General features: G+C 48.0%; 1 protein-coding gene across 3 annotated transcripts in view; it reads right to left on the bottom strand.

The window, feature by feature from the left end:
• The window catches only part of sh3rf1 (SH3 domain containing ring finger 1), a 38,888-nt gene extending 30,685 nt beyond the window's left edge, over positions 1-8,203 (bottom strand). For 2 of the 3 annotated variants that reach the window (XM_036521514.1, XM_036521515.1), the window contains exons 1-2: positions 7,899-8,203; positions 5,792-6,313 (exon numbers count right to left, since the gene is read on the bottom strand). In XM_036521514.1, coding sequence (XP_036377407.1) covers positions 5,792-6,169 — 378 coding nt within the window. In that variant the 5' untranslated portion in view covers positions 6,170-6,313; positions 7,899-8,203. Of the gene's footprint in view, positions 1-3,076; positions 3,150-5,791; positions 6,314-7,898 lie in introns of those variants that run through there. The other variant, XM_036521516.1, reaches the window with a different exon arrangement.
• Between the last annotated feature and the right edge of the window lie 10,325 nt (positions 8,204-18,528).

Raw genomic sequence — 18,528 nt, 5'->3', positions numbered from 1 at the left:
CCTTATCTGCCCGTCTGTCTGTCTGTCTTAACAGGCGTTTCCCAGACCTGGCTGTCCTGACTTGGATGGGCAGGTGGAATCGCCACCTGTGGGGCATCGCCACAAGAGGGACAGAGGATGGGTACAAACACTCAGCACCCGGTCATAGGCTCCCTCAGAAAGGAGGCCCCCTGGCATGGAAGGCCTCTTGTTTCCACAGTGACTGACAGCAGACAGAAGTTCCATCGGGGGCAGCACAGTGCCGGGGGCTTTGCAGGAGGGGTGGGGGGCTGGGGGGCTCTGAGACACTGCAGGGAGGGGGCGAAGCTTTCATACCATGTGGGGGGCAGTGCGAGTCTGCACTATCCACCCAAGACTATAGTGAAAAGCACAGCAGTGAGTGGAGAGCCTGCTTGCAGCTTTTTTTTTTGGGGGGGGCAGCACTGCCCTCCTGCTCCACATCCACCATTTTACAACAGACAGAAAAGTGAGCAATGCTCTTCTCACTCTGACGCCTGAGAGTGCACTCATTTCCGTTTGACTGTGCAGACACCTGTGAGAGACCACAGCTGAGGCAGACGCTTCTCCCTGCCAGCATGCACAGTACCTGCTGGGCAAACCTGCGCAGACACACAGCCCAACACCTGGTACACCTGCAAACCGAGCAAGCAAAGACCTGCAAAGAGACTTCGAATCAGCCTCTAATCAGCCCAAAAGAGGGGGAGGGCACAGAAGTTTAGGGAGGAGCTCAAAGAATCAGTGCTGCTCCGCTTGGAGAGGGGAAGAAAAGGAAAACAAAACAAAAAAACAAACCGCCAGCCAACTCTCACGCCCTTACACGCACGTCAGGAATTCCCTCCCCACCCTCCCCCCACCCCACCGCAGACGCTCCCCGGGCCGGTCGCCATGGTGACATTATAATCACCTGATTGAACCTTTTCTTTCCGCTGCCTCCTGCAGTTTTGATAGCTGGCGCTGCAGGCGCAGTCACACCCTGCTAATTCTCAGCACCGCGGCAACACCTCCCGAGGGTCCCCCGCTCCAAAAATACGAGGGAGAAAGTAGCCTCTGTCCCCCGCACAAAGCCGCCTGTGTCCCGCTACATGCCTCACAGATGATATTAGCGTTTTAGTGAGGCAGGCTGCATCCAGAGAGAGGGAGACGCCCACACAGGAGAGGAAGATCAGGGACTAAATGCTGCGAAGCGTGAGGGTGTTACAAGGAGGACACGCGCACACACACACTCATACACACACTCTCACACAGAAACTTTCCTGGCGCGCAGTCAGCTCACTCCATGCAGCAGGAGAAGAACCCTTCCCTAGAGCGTATGAGTGTGCGAGAGGGCATGTACACGTGTGTGTCCTGTCGTCTCTAAGCCATACTCACCACAGTCAATGCAGCCAATAACTGACTGCACACGACCAAGAGCGCAGCGATCTCCCTGAAACTGCCTCAGCTCCCAAACACTGCCGTCCCAGCGACAGCTGTCACGACCATCTAAAGGCAACGAACAGGGACAGCCCCCACAGGCCCAAGTTCCACTACAAGTCACACTCAGTGTTCAGCCTTGAACACCACGCTTTAACCATTGCTCAGTCATGAGCTAAAAAGACAGAGCTTCATCCCTGAAAACTGAGTGAGTACGTGTGCGTGTGTGTGCGTGTGAGAGAGACAATACAAACAAGCTAACAGGTGTAAGGTGCCTTCTGGCCTTTGGTTGTCTTGGCTTCAAATCTGTCAGGGACAACAGAAGTAACTTCAGAACTGAGCAAGAACCAAGCTGGCTCATTACACCCCTTTCCCACTGCAGAGCTGGAACCAGGCTGGCACCAGCAGTATTTAGGTACAGACAGCATTACAGGGCTGATTGGGCATCACCCCACTTTTACCAGACCCCCCCCACTCCATCTCTGCCACACCCACAATGTGTCTGCCACACCCATGCTCGCCTCTGCCTCGCTACAGCTTTGTCTCTGTCAGACAGATCCCATGACAAGAAACTGTTCCCTCCCAAGAGAACAAAGCAGTGATATCTCCCAGTGGACAGGTAACTGTACCTGGACCAAGCTTGCAGACAGGGCGTGGCCAGCTGCAGTCACGCATCTATCCTCAGCTGCTATTTTCTCTCACACACACACATACACTCACATGCAGGGATCCACATGCACGCATACACACACACACACACACACAGAAACTAACGGTGTTTTCCCAGACTTCCTCAGAATGGGAAGACTCAGTTAAGTATATGTTCCCCGGGAGCGTGGGGGCGTCACTCGGCCGTAATGAGGGGTTTCAGCACAGACCCGCTGAGGTCAGCCAGCGGGGAAAAGCACACAGAGCATGAGGTCACCGTGACTCAGCACCCTCGCATACTGCTTCCTGCGCTGGGGTCAGAGGTCAAGCAGGCTTTCACTTCTGAAAAATCCCCTGAAAAGATGAAGCTACAGACACGCGCCCACAGACCATGCAGGGGGCCCGAAGGCCTGGCATACAGAAGGAAGTGACAGCCTCAGGACAGCCTGTGGCCCCTGGGGCACACCCTGGTAAAGCTGAATCTTTTCTGTATCTTTGGTCCTCTGAGTCACAGCGCTAGTTTGTCACTGATGGTGTGAAGGAGAATGACAGCAAAGCAAAAAGTAGCTTTCGAAGTTTAAGCGTCTGGATTCACAAATGCCACCTCACAGGACAGTGAAGGATCCTCACCACCAGCAGCCCCACACCCACGGCTCAAGTAGAGCCGCTCCCCCTGCCCCCCATCCCAACGGCCTTCAACTACAGCTCCTCCAGAGGAGGGGGGCTAACATCTGCTAAAAAAAAAAAAAATGTATATATATAATTTTTTTTATAATTATTGAATACTAAGCTGGCTAAACCCTCCTTAGGTTTCACCCCTCAAAGGGCAGAAATCCCAAGACGTTTATCACAAATTATCGTGATCATAATTTTCAGTAGTGCTGTATTACCAAGAGGGGCACACTGTTAACATCTATTCAAAGGGTGTACATTTTTCCCCCAACTGGAAAAAATAAGCTGCTGTCCCAGAATGCCTCTTGCACGTCACATGCTCGGCAGAATTCTGCATGCCACGCACCTCGTTTGACGAGGCTCTTAGGCAACCAGCATCCGTAAGCTAGGCTGTGTGTACGAGCAGCACTCCACTCCACGTTTTCAGGGTGACATTTCTTAACACAGAGCACTGTGAAGACAAGAGTGCAGTCAAGGAAATGTGAACAGAGTCAAAAGATACCCCTCCTATAGGATGGAAACTTTTCTCAGCAAACCGAGAAAGAGAATGAAACAGAAAAAAAACAAATCTGATTAAAGGAAGTAAAGAGCTGTTTGTGTGTTTGCAGAAAGGCCGGATTGAAAGAGCCTGCCAAGGAGCAAGTGGGGAAAAAAAAACACAAGCAACAAACCAACAAAAACAGATTCCACTGCCATGACAACCTGACACTTTGAGAGCCCTGCCGATTGGACGGTCCACCTGAGTCATGTGCCGTTAAAGCCAGGGTTCGAATTACGTTGAGGGCCGGGATGGCCTGGCCCCCTTAGTTCTGGCCAGGACATCCCTAATTCCAGTTGCAATCAAAGTTGGGGTTTAATTCTTTAACTAATTCTATAACTGGTGTGATAAATTGCTGTCTCATTGGGTGCAATTTTCTGCCACACTGCAAGGGGCACTGTTTCTGCTCACCAGTTACTCTCTGGTGGTAGCAGGATCACACTCGCACATACATTTACTGTTGCTTGTTCCTGCAAGCTACTAGCTAGCAGTTGAAAAAAGATCCAGTGACAAGCTGATGTGAATCGCCTGACCCAATACCAAGCTTTAGATGCCAAATTATTAATAACAGAGAGAGGAAGTAAAAAAAAAAAAAGTCAAAACAAAAGTAAATTGACTTAACCATGTTTGGTTTTACCAAACGTGTAAAGCACAATGAAGAAATTATATTAATAGTTTGCTGGCTGTCCTGCCAGTTTCAGTCATGCTAGCTAAATGGTTGCTAACCTGCGCCTCCCTCTCTGTTTCAACTTCACGTTTGGTAAAACCAAACATGGTTAAGTCAATTTGCTTTTGTTTTGACATTTTTTACTTCCTCTCTCTATTAGTAAGGCCTCTTAAGAAACTGTCATGTCTACACAAGGCATGTGAATTTTGTGATAATAGATACTACGATGTATTTCTGTGTGGCAGTGGCACCGGTCAATCAATGTGAATGTTGTAAAGTCTATTATTTCTGTGCTTAATAATTGTGATGCGCAGCACTAATAGTGAAAATGAATTAAATGAAGTAAGAGGTGTGCACACCTTGACTTGTAACTTTTTTTTTTAATGCCGCACAGATCCTTTCTTCAGCCTGCTCTTCAGGCAGCCATATCAACACACTGTTTCTTTTATGTTCAGCACTAATAGTGATAGTAATCTTTCTATGCATTTGGGTGCATTTTCTTATTGTTTGTGGTTATGGTGTGTGGCATTTTTGGTCAACAGATGTGACTGACAGTGAGATGTTTATGATCTATTGCTGTGAGTAACTGTTGCCTCACATACAGAATTTGCTCTGACGCAATTCATTTCCGCATCATCTCTCCATTTATGCTTCCGGGTGAATTTAGTAATAATTTATGATACCTGTGTGTTATTATGGTGTGTTGCAGAGGTTCAGCTATGATGTGGCAGCACTCGTGGCAATGTATACCTAGGCTGTATTTCTGTGTGTAGTCGTTGGCTGCGTAATTTTGGTAAGGTTATATGGTGTTGTGTACCGAGTGCCATCCGTAAGGTGGGCCCCCCCGGGAGCTGCGGGGCAATTCGAACACTGGTTAAAACCCCTCCCTCATAAAGCTCAAGCCTCACCACTAACAGGATTGCTCTGCGGTGTGTTCCCCCCAGTGCTCTTCGTAATGGCTGCCGCACCCGGATACGTGACCCATACTGCGATCCACAGCCGACGGCACCCGAGTCTACAAACCTGCCAACCCGCTGGCTGGGAAATCAGACCAGTAGAACCCTCACTGGGGATAAAGCACACCACACATGCTACATAGACTCGCACGTACCCCCCGCGCGCGCACACACACACACACGCGCGCGCGCGCATCCCCTAGGGCAGCGTTTCTCAAACCTCTCCTGGAGGACCCCTTGTCCTGCATGTTTTAGATCTCTCCCTGCTCTAACAAAGCTGATTCAAATGATCAACTCGTTATGAACTCCTGAAGCTGCTTAATAACAAACTGATCGTTTGAATCAGCTGTGTTGCAGGAGGGAGAGATCTAAAACATGCAGGACAAGGGGTCCTGCAGGAGAGGTTTGAGAAAGGCTGCTCTAGGGTCTTAGTGAAGTCGAACCCTACGGTCTTCACAGACGACATAGGAGAGAGACAAAGTGACCGCCTGCCATTCATTTTCAACAAGAGTTGGCAATTTAAAGCGACAAGAGACAGGTGGCCGTTGCAAAGCCAACTAGGTGGGTCTAGACTAGACTAGAGGTCTATTTTATGCAAATACTGAGCAATGCGACACGGCAACTACCAATGGGAGTGAAGGCGACGTGAAACATATTACCGAGTTTAGTTCTGTAACCTAGTAACCACAAGCCAGGAACGCCCATAAGCGACGGGTTTGTCTCCCTCCTGTGTTGTCCGTGTGACCGTAGAGTAAGGATGGGACTGCTGTAATCACACTGACTGTTTCCCTTCCAGATAGTTCTGTGACCAGTTTTGCACTGGTCACAGAACTGCACACAAGCCTGGTCTCTCCTCCCTCCACTTCCTGTCTACCTCACTCCCCCCCCAGCCCCACTCACCCTGACCGGGGTGCTCTTTGCCTGGACCCTCTGCAGGGGTGTGGCAGTGTTGCCCTGCTCCCTCTGCCCCCTGGCCGTGCCTCCTCCGCCGCCGTTGGCACCGCTGGTACCAGGCCCCCCTGGGCCGCCTGGCCGCCGGGGCCTCTGCCTGATGCCGTCCAGCAGCCGCACCAGCAGGATGTTGCTGGGCAACTCGTCCACGCCCGTGTCCACCAACGTGCGGCACTCCGGGCAGCGCAGCTCGCCGCGGGAGCTGACGATGCCCTGCAGGCAGCGCCGGCAGAAGGTGTGCTGGCACGGCAGCACCTTGGCCGAGGCGTCCAGGCGCTCCAGGCACACCGGGCACTCCAGCAGGTCCAGCAGCGCCGCCTCGTCCATCTCCGCACCGCTATCCCGTCTGGCTCTTTCGTGCAGAGGCGGTCAGTGGGAAGGGCCCGCTCCCGCTTTCGGGTCACCTGTGTGGCAGCGAGAACGCCCCCTCATGTCACATCCATGCCTCCGCTATCGCCATGCTGCCGGCATCTGCGTGGGGAGGAGGAGGAGAGACAAAAATGCGGTGAGGTTTTTCGGGTCCGGGGCCTCAGATGTGAAGCGACACACCCAACGTGCCCACTCCTTGCAGGTAGAGAGAAATCTGATGAATGTTTCAAAGTTCGAGCCAGGCTGCATTCCGCGGTGCGCCTTATCTCTAGATCACGCCCCTGATCCAGGTGCAGGGAGGACGCAGGAACGGCCCGGTCCCGCTTCTCTTTCGACCTCTCCGGTTGCACGGACAGACAGAAGGCAACGACGTGTGTCGCAGCCCCCCGTACATTCCCGCAGGCCTATTCCGTCTGCGCACGGTATACGGCGCACGGCTTTCATTAGAATATTTCAATACTTTAGTTGGGCACAATGTTCGCAATACAGTCATCTTACAGAGCTCCAACTGCACAACACAGCAGCACTAGTGTTACTAAAACAAATGACACAAACTGAACAAGGTTTCGTGACGACGGTCATTATGCGATTTGTTAAGCCGGAGTCGGGCGCATCGCTGCCGTGCCTTCGGCGTTAATTCTCAATTTACCTCACAATTAGCGCTAATCGGATTGACTCCCCATTGCCGGTAGGTACAGCAAATTCCGCTTCTCACTTCATTTAATGCGCGTTTGGACGTCTGCCCCCTCGATTGGGAACAAAGAGGCAGATCGCTTTGTTTCACCGGTAAGATCAGGCACAGTCTCGCATGAGACGGCATGGCAGGTCTGGGTAGCTAGCTAACCTAGCTGGATTTGAGTTAAAGCATGAGAAAGACTTAACAGTGCGACTAAGAAAATGCCATTTAGTTTGCGGAACCAACTGTTTCTCTTATTCTTTAACATACGTGAGAAATTATGGGAAGGGGTGTTTTTATGGATATACTTTCGCATATCCCGTAAAGCATCCCACTGCTGAAGCCAAATGCGATACCTACAGCTAGTTAGCTAATTAAAACTGGATCAGAATGTAACGTTAGCTACCGTCAGCTCATACTTTCCCACCGAATCTGACCGATGCGACGCAGTTAACACAGTGATTTAAAACTGCCCATTGGCTCCATTGCCTCGATCACTGCAAGTAATAGAATTGCTGGAAGTCGTCACATAGTTCGCTAAATTGCGTTTGGTGCAATTAGCCGGACAAGCTTTTTTTTCGCACAAGGCTCTGGACAAATCGCAGAACAGCCAGCTTTGCAGGTTAGTTAACGCTGGCTGGCTAACGTTAAATCACGTTACCATGAATAGATATACCTAGTTAGATCTCTGGCCAGCTGGATTACATAACTACTACGCTAACACTAGCAATCCGACCAACTAGAAAAAGTAACCAACTAAACTGATACTGAGGACTGAAAGTTGTGGGAGCTGCGTACAGATTAGCCAGACTAGCCGAAGCTATCTTGCTTGCTCAACAAATACTCGATTTCCATCATTGTGGAGCTATGAAGCTTAGCGGTAGGGAGCTACCTAGCGCAGCTAACTTTAGCTACACGTTCATGCACAGGCTATGTGGCTACCGCTGGACATATGCACAACAATCTGTAACTTTTTTAAACAGTTGGATCACCAAAAATACAATGTTTTACCTCCACGCACGGCCCCTCGGGTCGCCCCTCGTTCCGCCAAACAATTTCTCCCGGATTTAGCTTGGCTAGCTCGTACGCAGTCGTACTCAGGACAACATCCAAGAAAAATCCCAGTCCTTTTTTTTTTTAAACAAAACTGTGTTTAAATGCTTGCCTTCTGTCCGTTTTGCGTGATCGAGGTACGGTCGCTCCCAGACCGAGGTGCAAAAAACGCAATCCACGGATAAAACTCAAAGTTGTTCAGGAAATTTCACGGATCGGAGAGGGAAAGACGGGGAAGCGGACTGCAGCGTCCGTGTTCCAGCGCCATGATGTGCGAAGTTGATTTTACGGGACCCTCCCAGTATATATATGGCGACGGCCACTGGTCGGGTGATCAAATCTTAACTCTTCATTTTCTTCACCGTCTTCAAACGCCTGCTGATTACATTTTCCCCAGCTTGATCCCAAATGAGGTTTACAACATTGTCTTTTGCCACAACTTCGTCAGAAATGCCACCTGACGTCTGCAGAGTCAACTGTGAAAATTCTACATAAGGGGATGTTTTTTTTGAGACCCCAAAAGTTGCGGTCCCGTACAAAGTTTGGTTGAAGAAATTGGTTTGCTGTCCCCGCCTGCGTTAGGAAACTCTCATCGCGGTTCAGTTGAGACGGGGGGACACTGCCAGAAACATACCGGGGTGCCTTTAAACCGGGGAAGGAGTCGGAAGGAAGGGGGGGGGGGGGGTCGAGTCTTTGTGGACGAGAGGAAACGTACGTACGTGTGGAGGAAGATGAGGTGCCGGTGCGCTCGTTTGCAAGGTTATACCGACTTCGCAAACTAAATTTCGCAAATGACGTGTTTTAGACCGGAGTGTCCCGCGAAGAAAGTACACACAGCTGCGCCAAGCGGCAAATTCAAGCTGCGCTCTTTTCATCTGTGATTTTAGCCACACATACAAATCTGCTGAGTTTAGGGTAGACATGTTTTTCATGCTACCAAATAAAAAAAAACCTTGTCATGCAGTAATAATAACAACAACAATAAAATAATAATAATAAGCAGTAGTTTCACATGACCATACACCTTTGCCGTTTAAATCAAATTGTACAAAATATCAAAGATTCTCCGATAAGAATTAATTGGGTGTTAGTTTTTCGACATTCTTAACTCTTATCGTTGTGAAAACTGTTATTTGTTTGGTATTTAACAGTCTTTGACATCTCGCGTGATCCAGAATGGAATGCTCACGTGCTGCCCCGAGTATGAAAAAAAAAACACAAAATGACTAAATTCTTTTGGCTGCTTTTTCCATATCGGGGAATTAAAGAAAATAATTTTGCGCAAGCAATTTGGGGGTCGTTTTTTCATATATATAAGTGTTCACTTAGCTCACAAGATTTGCAAGTATAATATCAAATGAATGAGTTTTAGGTCTGTGCCGTTTTTTGGTCTGTGTAATAAGTAATTTGGCTCTGCATGACGTTGGAATGTAAAGCAAATGGCAGTTTGAACAGTTAAATGCACTGAGGCAGATCAGGCTCTACCTTTTGTGGCACATGTTCAGAGGAAAAAACTTGGCCCCTGCTCTCTAAGCTCCTCCCACAGGCATCGTGATTGACCCGTCCTCCTCTTACGGCTTTCCTGCCTCTTGTTCCCTTTCACCTGCTTCTCACCTGGACGCTCAAAGGTCCCCTGCTGGGCGTGGATCCAGAGGGCCTTGGCCTCTCTCCGCGTGCAGGTAGACGTGCAGGTGGGCACGTCAGGAAGCAGACATTACATCATCCCGCCATATCACAGCGGCTGACCCGAGGCCCCTCCCAACCCCCCAGGGTTTTTATGGCCGGGAATGTGACTGCGGTGCCCGCGCTGTGCATGTTCTTGGCCTTGCTGACAGGACTGGGTCAGTACCGTTTCCACACTGTCTCCTGTCACTGAGCGGTGCACGCTGCATTTGTGTGCGATCGTTACCGCAGCTGAGCGGTGAGGTGAAACCACTGGGGGGGGCGGTGGTTAGGTGGGGAGGTGCTCGCTGTCTGTTACCCTCCCTATCCCTCTCGTCCTCTCGTTAAAAACAAATCCGTGTAACACCATAGACAGAACACACAAGGACCTGTGGAAACATTTTTTTAATGCGGCACTGCAGCAAAGTGGTAAGGAGCAGGGCTCGTAACCAAAAAGTTTCAGGTTCAAATACCTGCTGGGGAAGTGCTGCTGTACCATTGGGCAAGGTACCTAACCTAGAATTGCCTTAGCTGTAGCCTATAAATGGATAACATGTAAAAAGTGTATGTTAACCTATGTAAGTCACTCTGGATAAGACAGTCTGCTAAATGACAGCGATGTAATGTAATGCAATGCAGTCGTTTAACAGAGGAGGCTCTGATGGATGAGTCTGGTCGGTCTTTCAGCGTAAGCACACAGAAATACGGTCCAGGGGGGTTGGATATGCTTCAGCTGTGCTCTCTGCTGATCCCACAGGAAGAGAAATTGTGGTGCAGCAGAGACAGGCAGGGTGGCCTGGTGCAGGGGAACCCAGTGCATTTTAAACTCCTCCCCCCTGGTCTGTGCCCTCCCCGGGGGGGGCAGGAGTCTTCACTGACCTCTCTCCTCATCCCCATGGAGATGGGAACACCCCCCCACCCCACCCCCCCACCCCCGGAGTAAATATGTGTGTTTGTTTGTGGTAAACAGTGTTTATGTGTGTGTGAGTGCCTGCCTGTCTGAATGTGTGCATCTGTTTGAGTTTATGTGTGTGTATACTTGTTTGTGGTAAACAGTGTTTCTGTCCTTGTGTATGTGTATGCGTATGTGTGTGTGTTTAAGGACTGTCTCTGCACACGGAGCGAGAGGGAGAAGGAAAAAAGAAAGGCAGAAAATGGAGTAACAGACATGGAGTGATTTATACTGCCCATCCATAGAGGGGAGGAAGGGAGAGAGGGGGAGAGAAGGAAGAGGGAGGTGGTAATGTGATTTATTGCAGTTAGGCCCTCCGCTATCCCCACCCCTCTCATCAGGGTGCCGGCTCATTTTTCAGCGCTGTCGGGGGGTTACTTGGCCCCTCCCCCCTCGGGACAGGTGTCTTCACTGGGATGGATGTTGGGGTGTGTGTGTGTGGGGGGGTATTGTTAAAATCCAGCCCCCCATCACCCAGCAGTCCATATACTGATTTCAGGCAGCAATTCCTGTTCCCGGGCCAGAGATCACCAGCAACCCTCGCCCTTTCAGACAAGCTTTACACACTGCAGGTTTCTAGCAGTGTCACATAAACACACATACTACCCACCCCTTTTTTTGCACTGGAAATATGGATTGTTGGATTAGCTGAAGCTGCCTGTAGGTTTTGTGCAGAGTGTGGATTGTTGCATTCACATTACATTATTGTCATTTAGTAGATGCTCTTCTCCAGAGTGACTTACGTAGGTTACGGTTTTGGTTTTTTTCTGACAGGTTAACCATTTATACAGATGGATTTACTGTGGGTTAGGTACCTTCCCCAAGGGTACAACAGCAGTGCCCTAGTGGGGAATCGAACCAACAACTTTTCAGTCATGAGTCCTACTCCTTAACCGCTATTCTGTACTGCGCCTACTAAACTCTAATGGCCAGTGTTGTTACCAGTTGAGCTAAAGGCAGCATTAGCTGAAGCCGAGTGTAGGTTTTGTGCCGAGTGTGGATTGTTGCATTAGCTGAAGCTCATTTTAGGTACAGGAAGTGGATTGTCTGAGTGGTAATGCAATAACAGAGTGTGTGATATGTGGGGTTGAGGGGTGTGGGCTCTCCTCCGTCTGAGGGTAGGGATGAAAGGTCAGACAGCAGTCTAGGCCTGTAAGCGGGTGGAGAAAGCCTCTGCACTGTGCCCCTTGGCGGGGTGTCTCTTGGAGGGATACCCTGACAGCCACAGAGGTGTATTCAGCTCCTCCGTGTCACGTCTGCGTGGTGATCGCTCTTCTGACAGACAATGTCGCAAACATCCCCGAACAGGGTAGCATTCCTTCCAGGATTCATCATGATTGCTGCTGCTAAACGATGATGGCTTTTTTTTTTTCCCCTGTAGATTTACCACGACTGACTCGATTGAGTGCAGGGAGTGAGGAGCACTCGTTCTGAAAACACTGGCGCTCCCTGACGAAGTTCAATCACCACTCTGATTGGTGTGGAAAATGCCTTCGGTGGAAAACTTGTCTCTGTGCCAGTGACATGAGCCACTGGTGGTCAGCCGGGAACGTCTTTGATTCATGGCAATGGTTTCCAGGGTAACCGTCCCCTTGTGCAAGACCCCCTCCACCTCAATGAATTATAGGAGCAGCAGACCTGTTCAAGGAGTCGCTTTAGCACTGGTCAGAGAGCAGAAGGCTACAGAAACTCCGTGAAAAGGTTTTTAGTTTTAACGGTAATTCACCTACACAGGGCTCACAAGTGGCTCAGCTGGCTAAAGCTGTCGTCCTGACTGGGGTTCAAGTCCGAGCCATGTCACGGGAGAGGGACGTTTCCTACACCCCAGGGCAGGGAATGTCACTGTGAGGTTAGCCTACCGTACAACCAGCAATTCCAGCACTGGGGGAAAGGGGGAGGGGGTAACAGGAAGTCTCCCCATGTTCAGTTTCGGTTTTCAGAACGGCTGTGGGTAAAGGGGCAGGGTCACGAGAGACCTTCCTGCCATCTCTCTTGCATGCGTGAGCGGGGATCCATCACACGATCAACTAGATGTGCCACAGTCATCATCCCCACCTAACAGCAGGGCGTATGATTTGCTCAGTGAGCTAAAGACCCAGGTCCCCAGTCAAAGGATTTAATCATGGGCCTGTTCTGCCACTATGGTGCCCAACACTGCCTTCTGGCTGTCACATTTGCTCCTATGGCACCTAGAGGGGGCTGCATGCAATCACAGTTTAAATACAGTACCCATCCCACAATGCACTTGGTCTATGATCATGGTAGTACTATATGAGAAGGTGTTGTTGTACAATTCCCTAAAGCCTGGGGGGGGGGGGGGGGGGGCTATATGGTGCAAGTTGTGTGAGCAGGTGGGGGCGTCAACAGGAAGTGGACTGGGGGGGGGGGCTCTTTTCTGAAACTGCACTCAGCGGCAGTCTCTCTGAGACTGTGTTCAAACAGCCCCCTCTCCGCCCACAAGCCCATCTGAGACATTTCCTTTGAAATACAATATCAACAGGAGAGATCATTTGGGCTGGATAATGCATCCGTTTGGGAAAACCCCTAAAAATATGAACCAAACTTTGAAGTCTTGGATTCTATTTTTTTCTTTTTTTTTTTCTTTTTAGCCAAGAGGGTAATCCAGATACTCTCTCTAATTGAATTTGTGTGATAGTGAGTTGTTGTTGGAAATAATCTGATTTGCCATTCTGAGAAGCTCCATGGCTCACAGTTGCAGAATAAACTCGATTTGACACAGGTCTGTAACAAATGAGGTGAGATCAATTGAATTATTGCTGCAAAACCCTGCAGGTGTGGAACAAATTAAACTTGATGCACCAAACAATAGAAGCCCCCCAGGAGGCAAAAAGCTACTGCAGCAAGATCTGCCTTCCAGGTCCCTTCAGAGTTACTGCCAGAGGTGCAGCTTTTAGCTCAACACATTAATCCAAGGACAGCACAGCTTTGATGTAGGGTTCACAACAAATGTAGGGCCAGGGCTAACAAACTAGAGAAACACACAGCTGTGTGTGTGTGTGTGTGTGTGTGTGTTTCTGCAAAGTAGCATGTTATTGTGTGCATGAGTGTGTGTGGAAGCGCGGGTGTGTACAGTGCTGGCCAAAAGTATTGGCACCCCTGCAATTCTGTCAGATAATGCTCAATTTCTCCCAGAAAATGATTGCAATTACAAATGTTTTGGTAGTAATATCTTCATTTATTTTGCTTGCAATGAAAAAACACAAAAGACAATGAAAAAAAAATTAAATCAATTATCATTTTACACAAAACTCCAAAAATGGACCGGACAAAAGTATTGGCACCCTCAGCCTAATACTTGGTAGCACAACCTTTGGACAAAATAACTGCGAACAACCGCTTCCGGTATCCATCAATGAGTTTTCTTACAATGCTCTGCTGGAATTTTAGACCATTCTTCTTTGGCAAACTGCTCCAGCTCCCTGAGATTTGAAGGGTGCCTTCTCCAAACTGCCATTTTCAGATCTCTCCACAAGTGTTCTATGGGATTCAGGTCTGGACTCATTGCTGGCCACTTTAGAAGTCTCCAGTGCTTTCCCTCAAACCATTTTCTAGTGCTTTTTGAAGTGTGCTTTGGGTCATTGTCCTGCTGGAAGACCCATGACCTCTGAGGGAGACCCAGCTTTCTCACACTGGGCCCTACATTACGCTGCAAAATTTGTTGGTAGTCTTCAGACTTCATAATGCCATGCACACGGTCAAGCAGTCCAGTGCCAGAGGCAGCAAAGCAACCCCAAAACATCAGGGAACCTCCGCCATGTTTGACTGTGGGGACCGTGTTCTTTTCTTTGAAGGCCTCGTTTTTTTTCCTGTAAACTCTATGTTGATGCCTTTTCCCAAAAAGCTCTACTTTTGTCTCATCTGACCAGAGAACATTCTTCCAAAATGTTTTTGGCTTTCTCAGGTAAGTTTTAGCAAACTCCAGCCTGGCTTTTTTATGTCTCTGGGTCAGAAGTGGAGTCTTCCTGGGTATCCTACCATAGAGTCCCTTTTCATTCAGACACCGACGGATAGTACGGGTTGACACTGTTGTACCCTCGGACTGCAGGACAGCTTGAACTTGTCTGGATGTTAGTCGAGGTTCTTTATCCACCATCCGCACAATCTTTCGTTGAAATCTCTCGTCAATTTTTCTTTTCCGTCCACATCTAGGGAGGTTAGCCACAGTGCCATGGGCTTTAAACCTATTGATGACACTGCGCACGGTAGACACAGGAACATTCAGGTCTTTGGAGATGGACTTGTAGCCTTGAGATTGCCCATGCTTCCTCACAATTTTGCTTCTCAAGTCCTCAGACAGTTCTTTGGTCTTCTTTCTTTTCTCCATACTCAATGTGGTACACACAAGGACACAGGACAGAGGTTGAGTCAACTTTAATCCATTTTAACTGGCTGCAAGTGTGATTTAGTGATTGCCACCACCTGTTATGTGTCACAGGTAAGTAACAGGTGCTGTTAATTACACAAATTAGAGAAGCATCACATGATTTTTCAAAGGGTGCCAATACTTTTGTCCGGCCCATTTTTGGAGTTTTGTGTAAATTGATACTTGATTTGACTTTTTTTTCTTTCTCTTTTGTGTTTTTTTATTGCAAGCAAAATAAATGAAGATATTACTACCAAAACATTTGTAATTGCAATCATTTTCTGGGAGAAATTGAGCATTATCTGACAGAATTGCAGGGGTGCCAATACTTTTGGCCAGCACTGTATGTGCACGTTTGGGTATGTGCAAGTATGTGTGTGTGCTTGTATCTATGTGAGTATTTGTGTTTGTGTGTGTGCATGCACGCATGTGTCATTGGGAGACGGAGGCATGTGACTGGGTTAGTTCCATGTCTGTATAGGAAGGTCTATTGCCTGGATGTACTTTTTTCATCTTTCACTGGCAACATGAGCGCTAACATTTAATTACCAACACAACTCTAAACGTCTGCAAACGTGAATGACTCAAAACCTGTCAGCCGGTGTCATAACTGAAGAGGGCGTACATTTTAATCCTCCTTAATCCTGACTGATCTCCTCTTCCTTTCTTCTGTGGTGTTTGCTGCTATCGTGTGACTGTTGAACTTGTCTGTATCTTGTCCGTCTTGTGTCTCAGGTGGATGCCTTTGTCGCCTCCTTGGTCAGATTTCTCTTTGGACAATGATTCTGATCTCAAAGAAAAGAGGTATAAATGTAGCTTCTCGCTACGAATCTGTCGTCGGCTCCTCACCTCTCCCCATCCCACCTATTTTCTGCCAAAATTCACTAATTAGCAGGTCCCCCGATTTGCATATCCTCAGCAGATAAATGAAATGTAATTAACTGCTGAAAAAAGATAAAGTAGCACCTAACGGTTCTTTCCAAGGAGAAACAAGACACAGAAGCATGAAACAGAGTGAAATAAAGGAGAAATCATTTCAGCGTTTGAACGCACCGTTTGCTCAGACCCCTGGATTCAAATCTGATTCTTAGTATCCTTAAAAAACCTATTATGGAGGAAAGTGGGTGGCACACATTTTCACATGTAGAAAACACAACACCTGTCACTGTCCTGATTACGAGGCCTGCGTCTGGTGTACAAAAGAGCTCTGAGTGTGTGTGCAGGGGGTGGGAAATAAACTGGTTAGTAATATAGTAATAATAGAGTCTTCATCACATTTCCACACCAGCAATACCTATTGATTCCGAGAGACACCGCCAGCACTGAGCGACACTAAAGGGAAAGAGAGTTTCGGTGCGTTTTAGGGTTTTATACAGCTTCTGCACTCAGATGCACTCAAATGCAAATGCAATCAAATCACCCTTTTTGTTTATCTCCTGGGTTCTGCGTTTAGAGAGCTGACAAACCCCACTCCACATCATTTGTGAAATTACTGGTGGGGTCCACATATCATTTAGCATCTAACAGAAGTGCTGATGGTCCTCCCATACGGGGTGTGGCTGTGTGTGTGTGTTTGAGTATATGGGTTCAAAGGCTGCCGTTCTCTGAAGTCTGAACCAGGCTTCTCAGGGAGGCGGCATTCTGACTCAAAACGTGTTTATAGCTCAAGAGTAATGATGCCCTCAGGTGACGGTAGGCTGTGGGTTTAAACCCCCCCCCCCCCCCCCCCCCCCCCAAAAAAAAAAGGTACTGCACCCTCACTTTCGTGGAGCTGAAGAGCGAGTGCATGTCCCGAGATGAAGGTGAGGCTCCTGCACTCTGTAATTGCGGCCGTCTGGGAATGTGGATAATGACGTGCTCAACATGAGTCACAGCTGACCCCGGGGCACGAAGGGTTAATGCCGACTCCCTGGCCTTGGGTGGGGGGGTCACCACCTGCCATTGGCAGGATTCTTGACATTACATTCACAGCTGAAGCTACAGGTGATTTTCCTGGCTGTGCATCAAGCACAATCCAGAAAAGCAAATCACGCTGGAAGAGAAGACACAGCTCAACAAGCTACCACCACCAAGGATGAGGAAGCAAAAAATTAAGTTACAAATATCAATATGTTGTGCCAAACATGTTATCTTTACTGTGCTTCTGATGTTTCATATCAGTACAGTCTGCATAAACTGTGTTGGTGAATGCAGCCAAGTCTTCAGTGACACATAGGGACCTTCTTGGAGGGCAATACAGTCAAACCAAATCCATGTAACGACTTCATCAGAGAAACTTTTAAAAGCCAAGACCCTGCATTGTCGTAATTACCCTGGCCGAGCTCCGCCTCCGGGGCGTGGCCTATGCAAGACCACCCACACCACAACCCACAAACATGCCAGACATTAGCAAACACACTGCCTCCCTGCACTTCAGCCTAAATTCTTCAGCGTGGAATTAAGTGTCCCCTTGACAAAACACCCCTGATTACACTTGCCCATCTCTGTGCCTTTATTTAAAATGAATTTATACTAAAAATTTTAACATAACAAAGAGCATTTCTAATTTATTAAATGTTCATCCACCACTAGACTAAGAGCAGATATCCAAAAAATTAAATCAAATTCATTAGCATTTCCACAATCAGATCTTTGTGCATCCTACTTTGACTTTGATAATTCTTAGAAAATGTGCTTCCTGTACTGTTTTTTTGAGCTTCATACACTTTTTGTAGTCTTTTGAGAGTTTCAGACCCCTCTCCTGGGGAATATCTGGACCTAACAGAAAGTCTGCATTAAGGATGCTAGACTGTATTTCGGGTGATTCGACATTTGGGTATTTCTCTTTCCTTTGTTGCCCCCGCAACTCTGTGGCCGCCGCTGTGATGACTGCTCCTAACGCAATGCCTGACCTCCTAATGCACAATGGACACAGGAGTGACACAAAACGTTACTTTTCATTGCATGTGGTCTGTGTATCTTTTTCTCCCCCAACAAAATGTGGATTATTTGCAAAACATGTTGCTCTGTGCAGTCTTGATATATGTCTGTACAGTATATTTATATTTACATAATGTGTAGTGTAATTTGGTATATACTCATAATTGTGCAAAAACAAACAAAAATATAAAAACTGAATTCTGGACAAGCATGTTGTTCAGTTAAATCATCCTCACATTAGGTTATATACATCCACACAAGGCTGATATTTACTCTTAATTACCTCTGTGTTGCTGGTCATCGAGGGGAACTGTATGTAGTTGTGTTGCACTGTTATATCAAGGCCACTGAGTACAGCACAAAGATCAGGTGAAATACAAAACACAGAGATACAAGTGTAATAAACGTGAGCATTTATTTTCACATAAAAAGAAACATAATATCTGCTTTTTTTAATCAAAGAAGGACTCATTCAAGCCTTTCCGCTCCCCTCAGGTCTCCAGCCCTCTGGTGCGGGGTGCGGCCGTCAAACCACAGGGGCAAAGGTCAGCGCCACTGCAGCCCCGCCCCCTGCTCATATAGACCGAACCCGAGTGCTGAACAAACCGGTAAAAAGAGTGGAAAAAATGCATTTTAAAAGTGTTTGCGTTTCATTTTTTTGTTTGTATCGT

This window comes from Megalops cyprinoides, chromosome 2 (assembly GCF_013368585.1).
Source record: "Megalops cyprinoides isolate fMegCyp1 chromosome 2, fMegCyp1.pri, whole genome shotgun sequence".
NCBI classification, from domain to species: domain Eukaryota; kingdom Metazoa; phylum Chordata; class Actinopteri; order Elopiformes; family Megalopidae; genus Megalops; species Megalops cyprinoides.
Note: the sequence above shows the minus strand (reverse complement) of the source record. Positions and strands in the feature narration are given on the sequence as shown.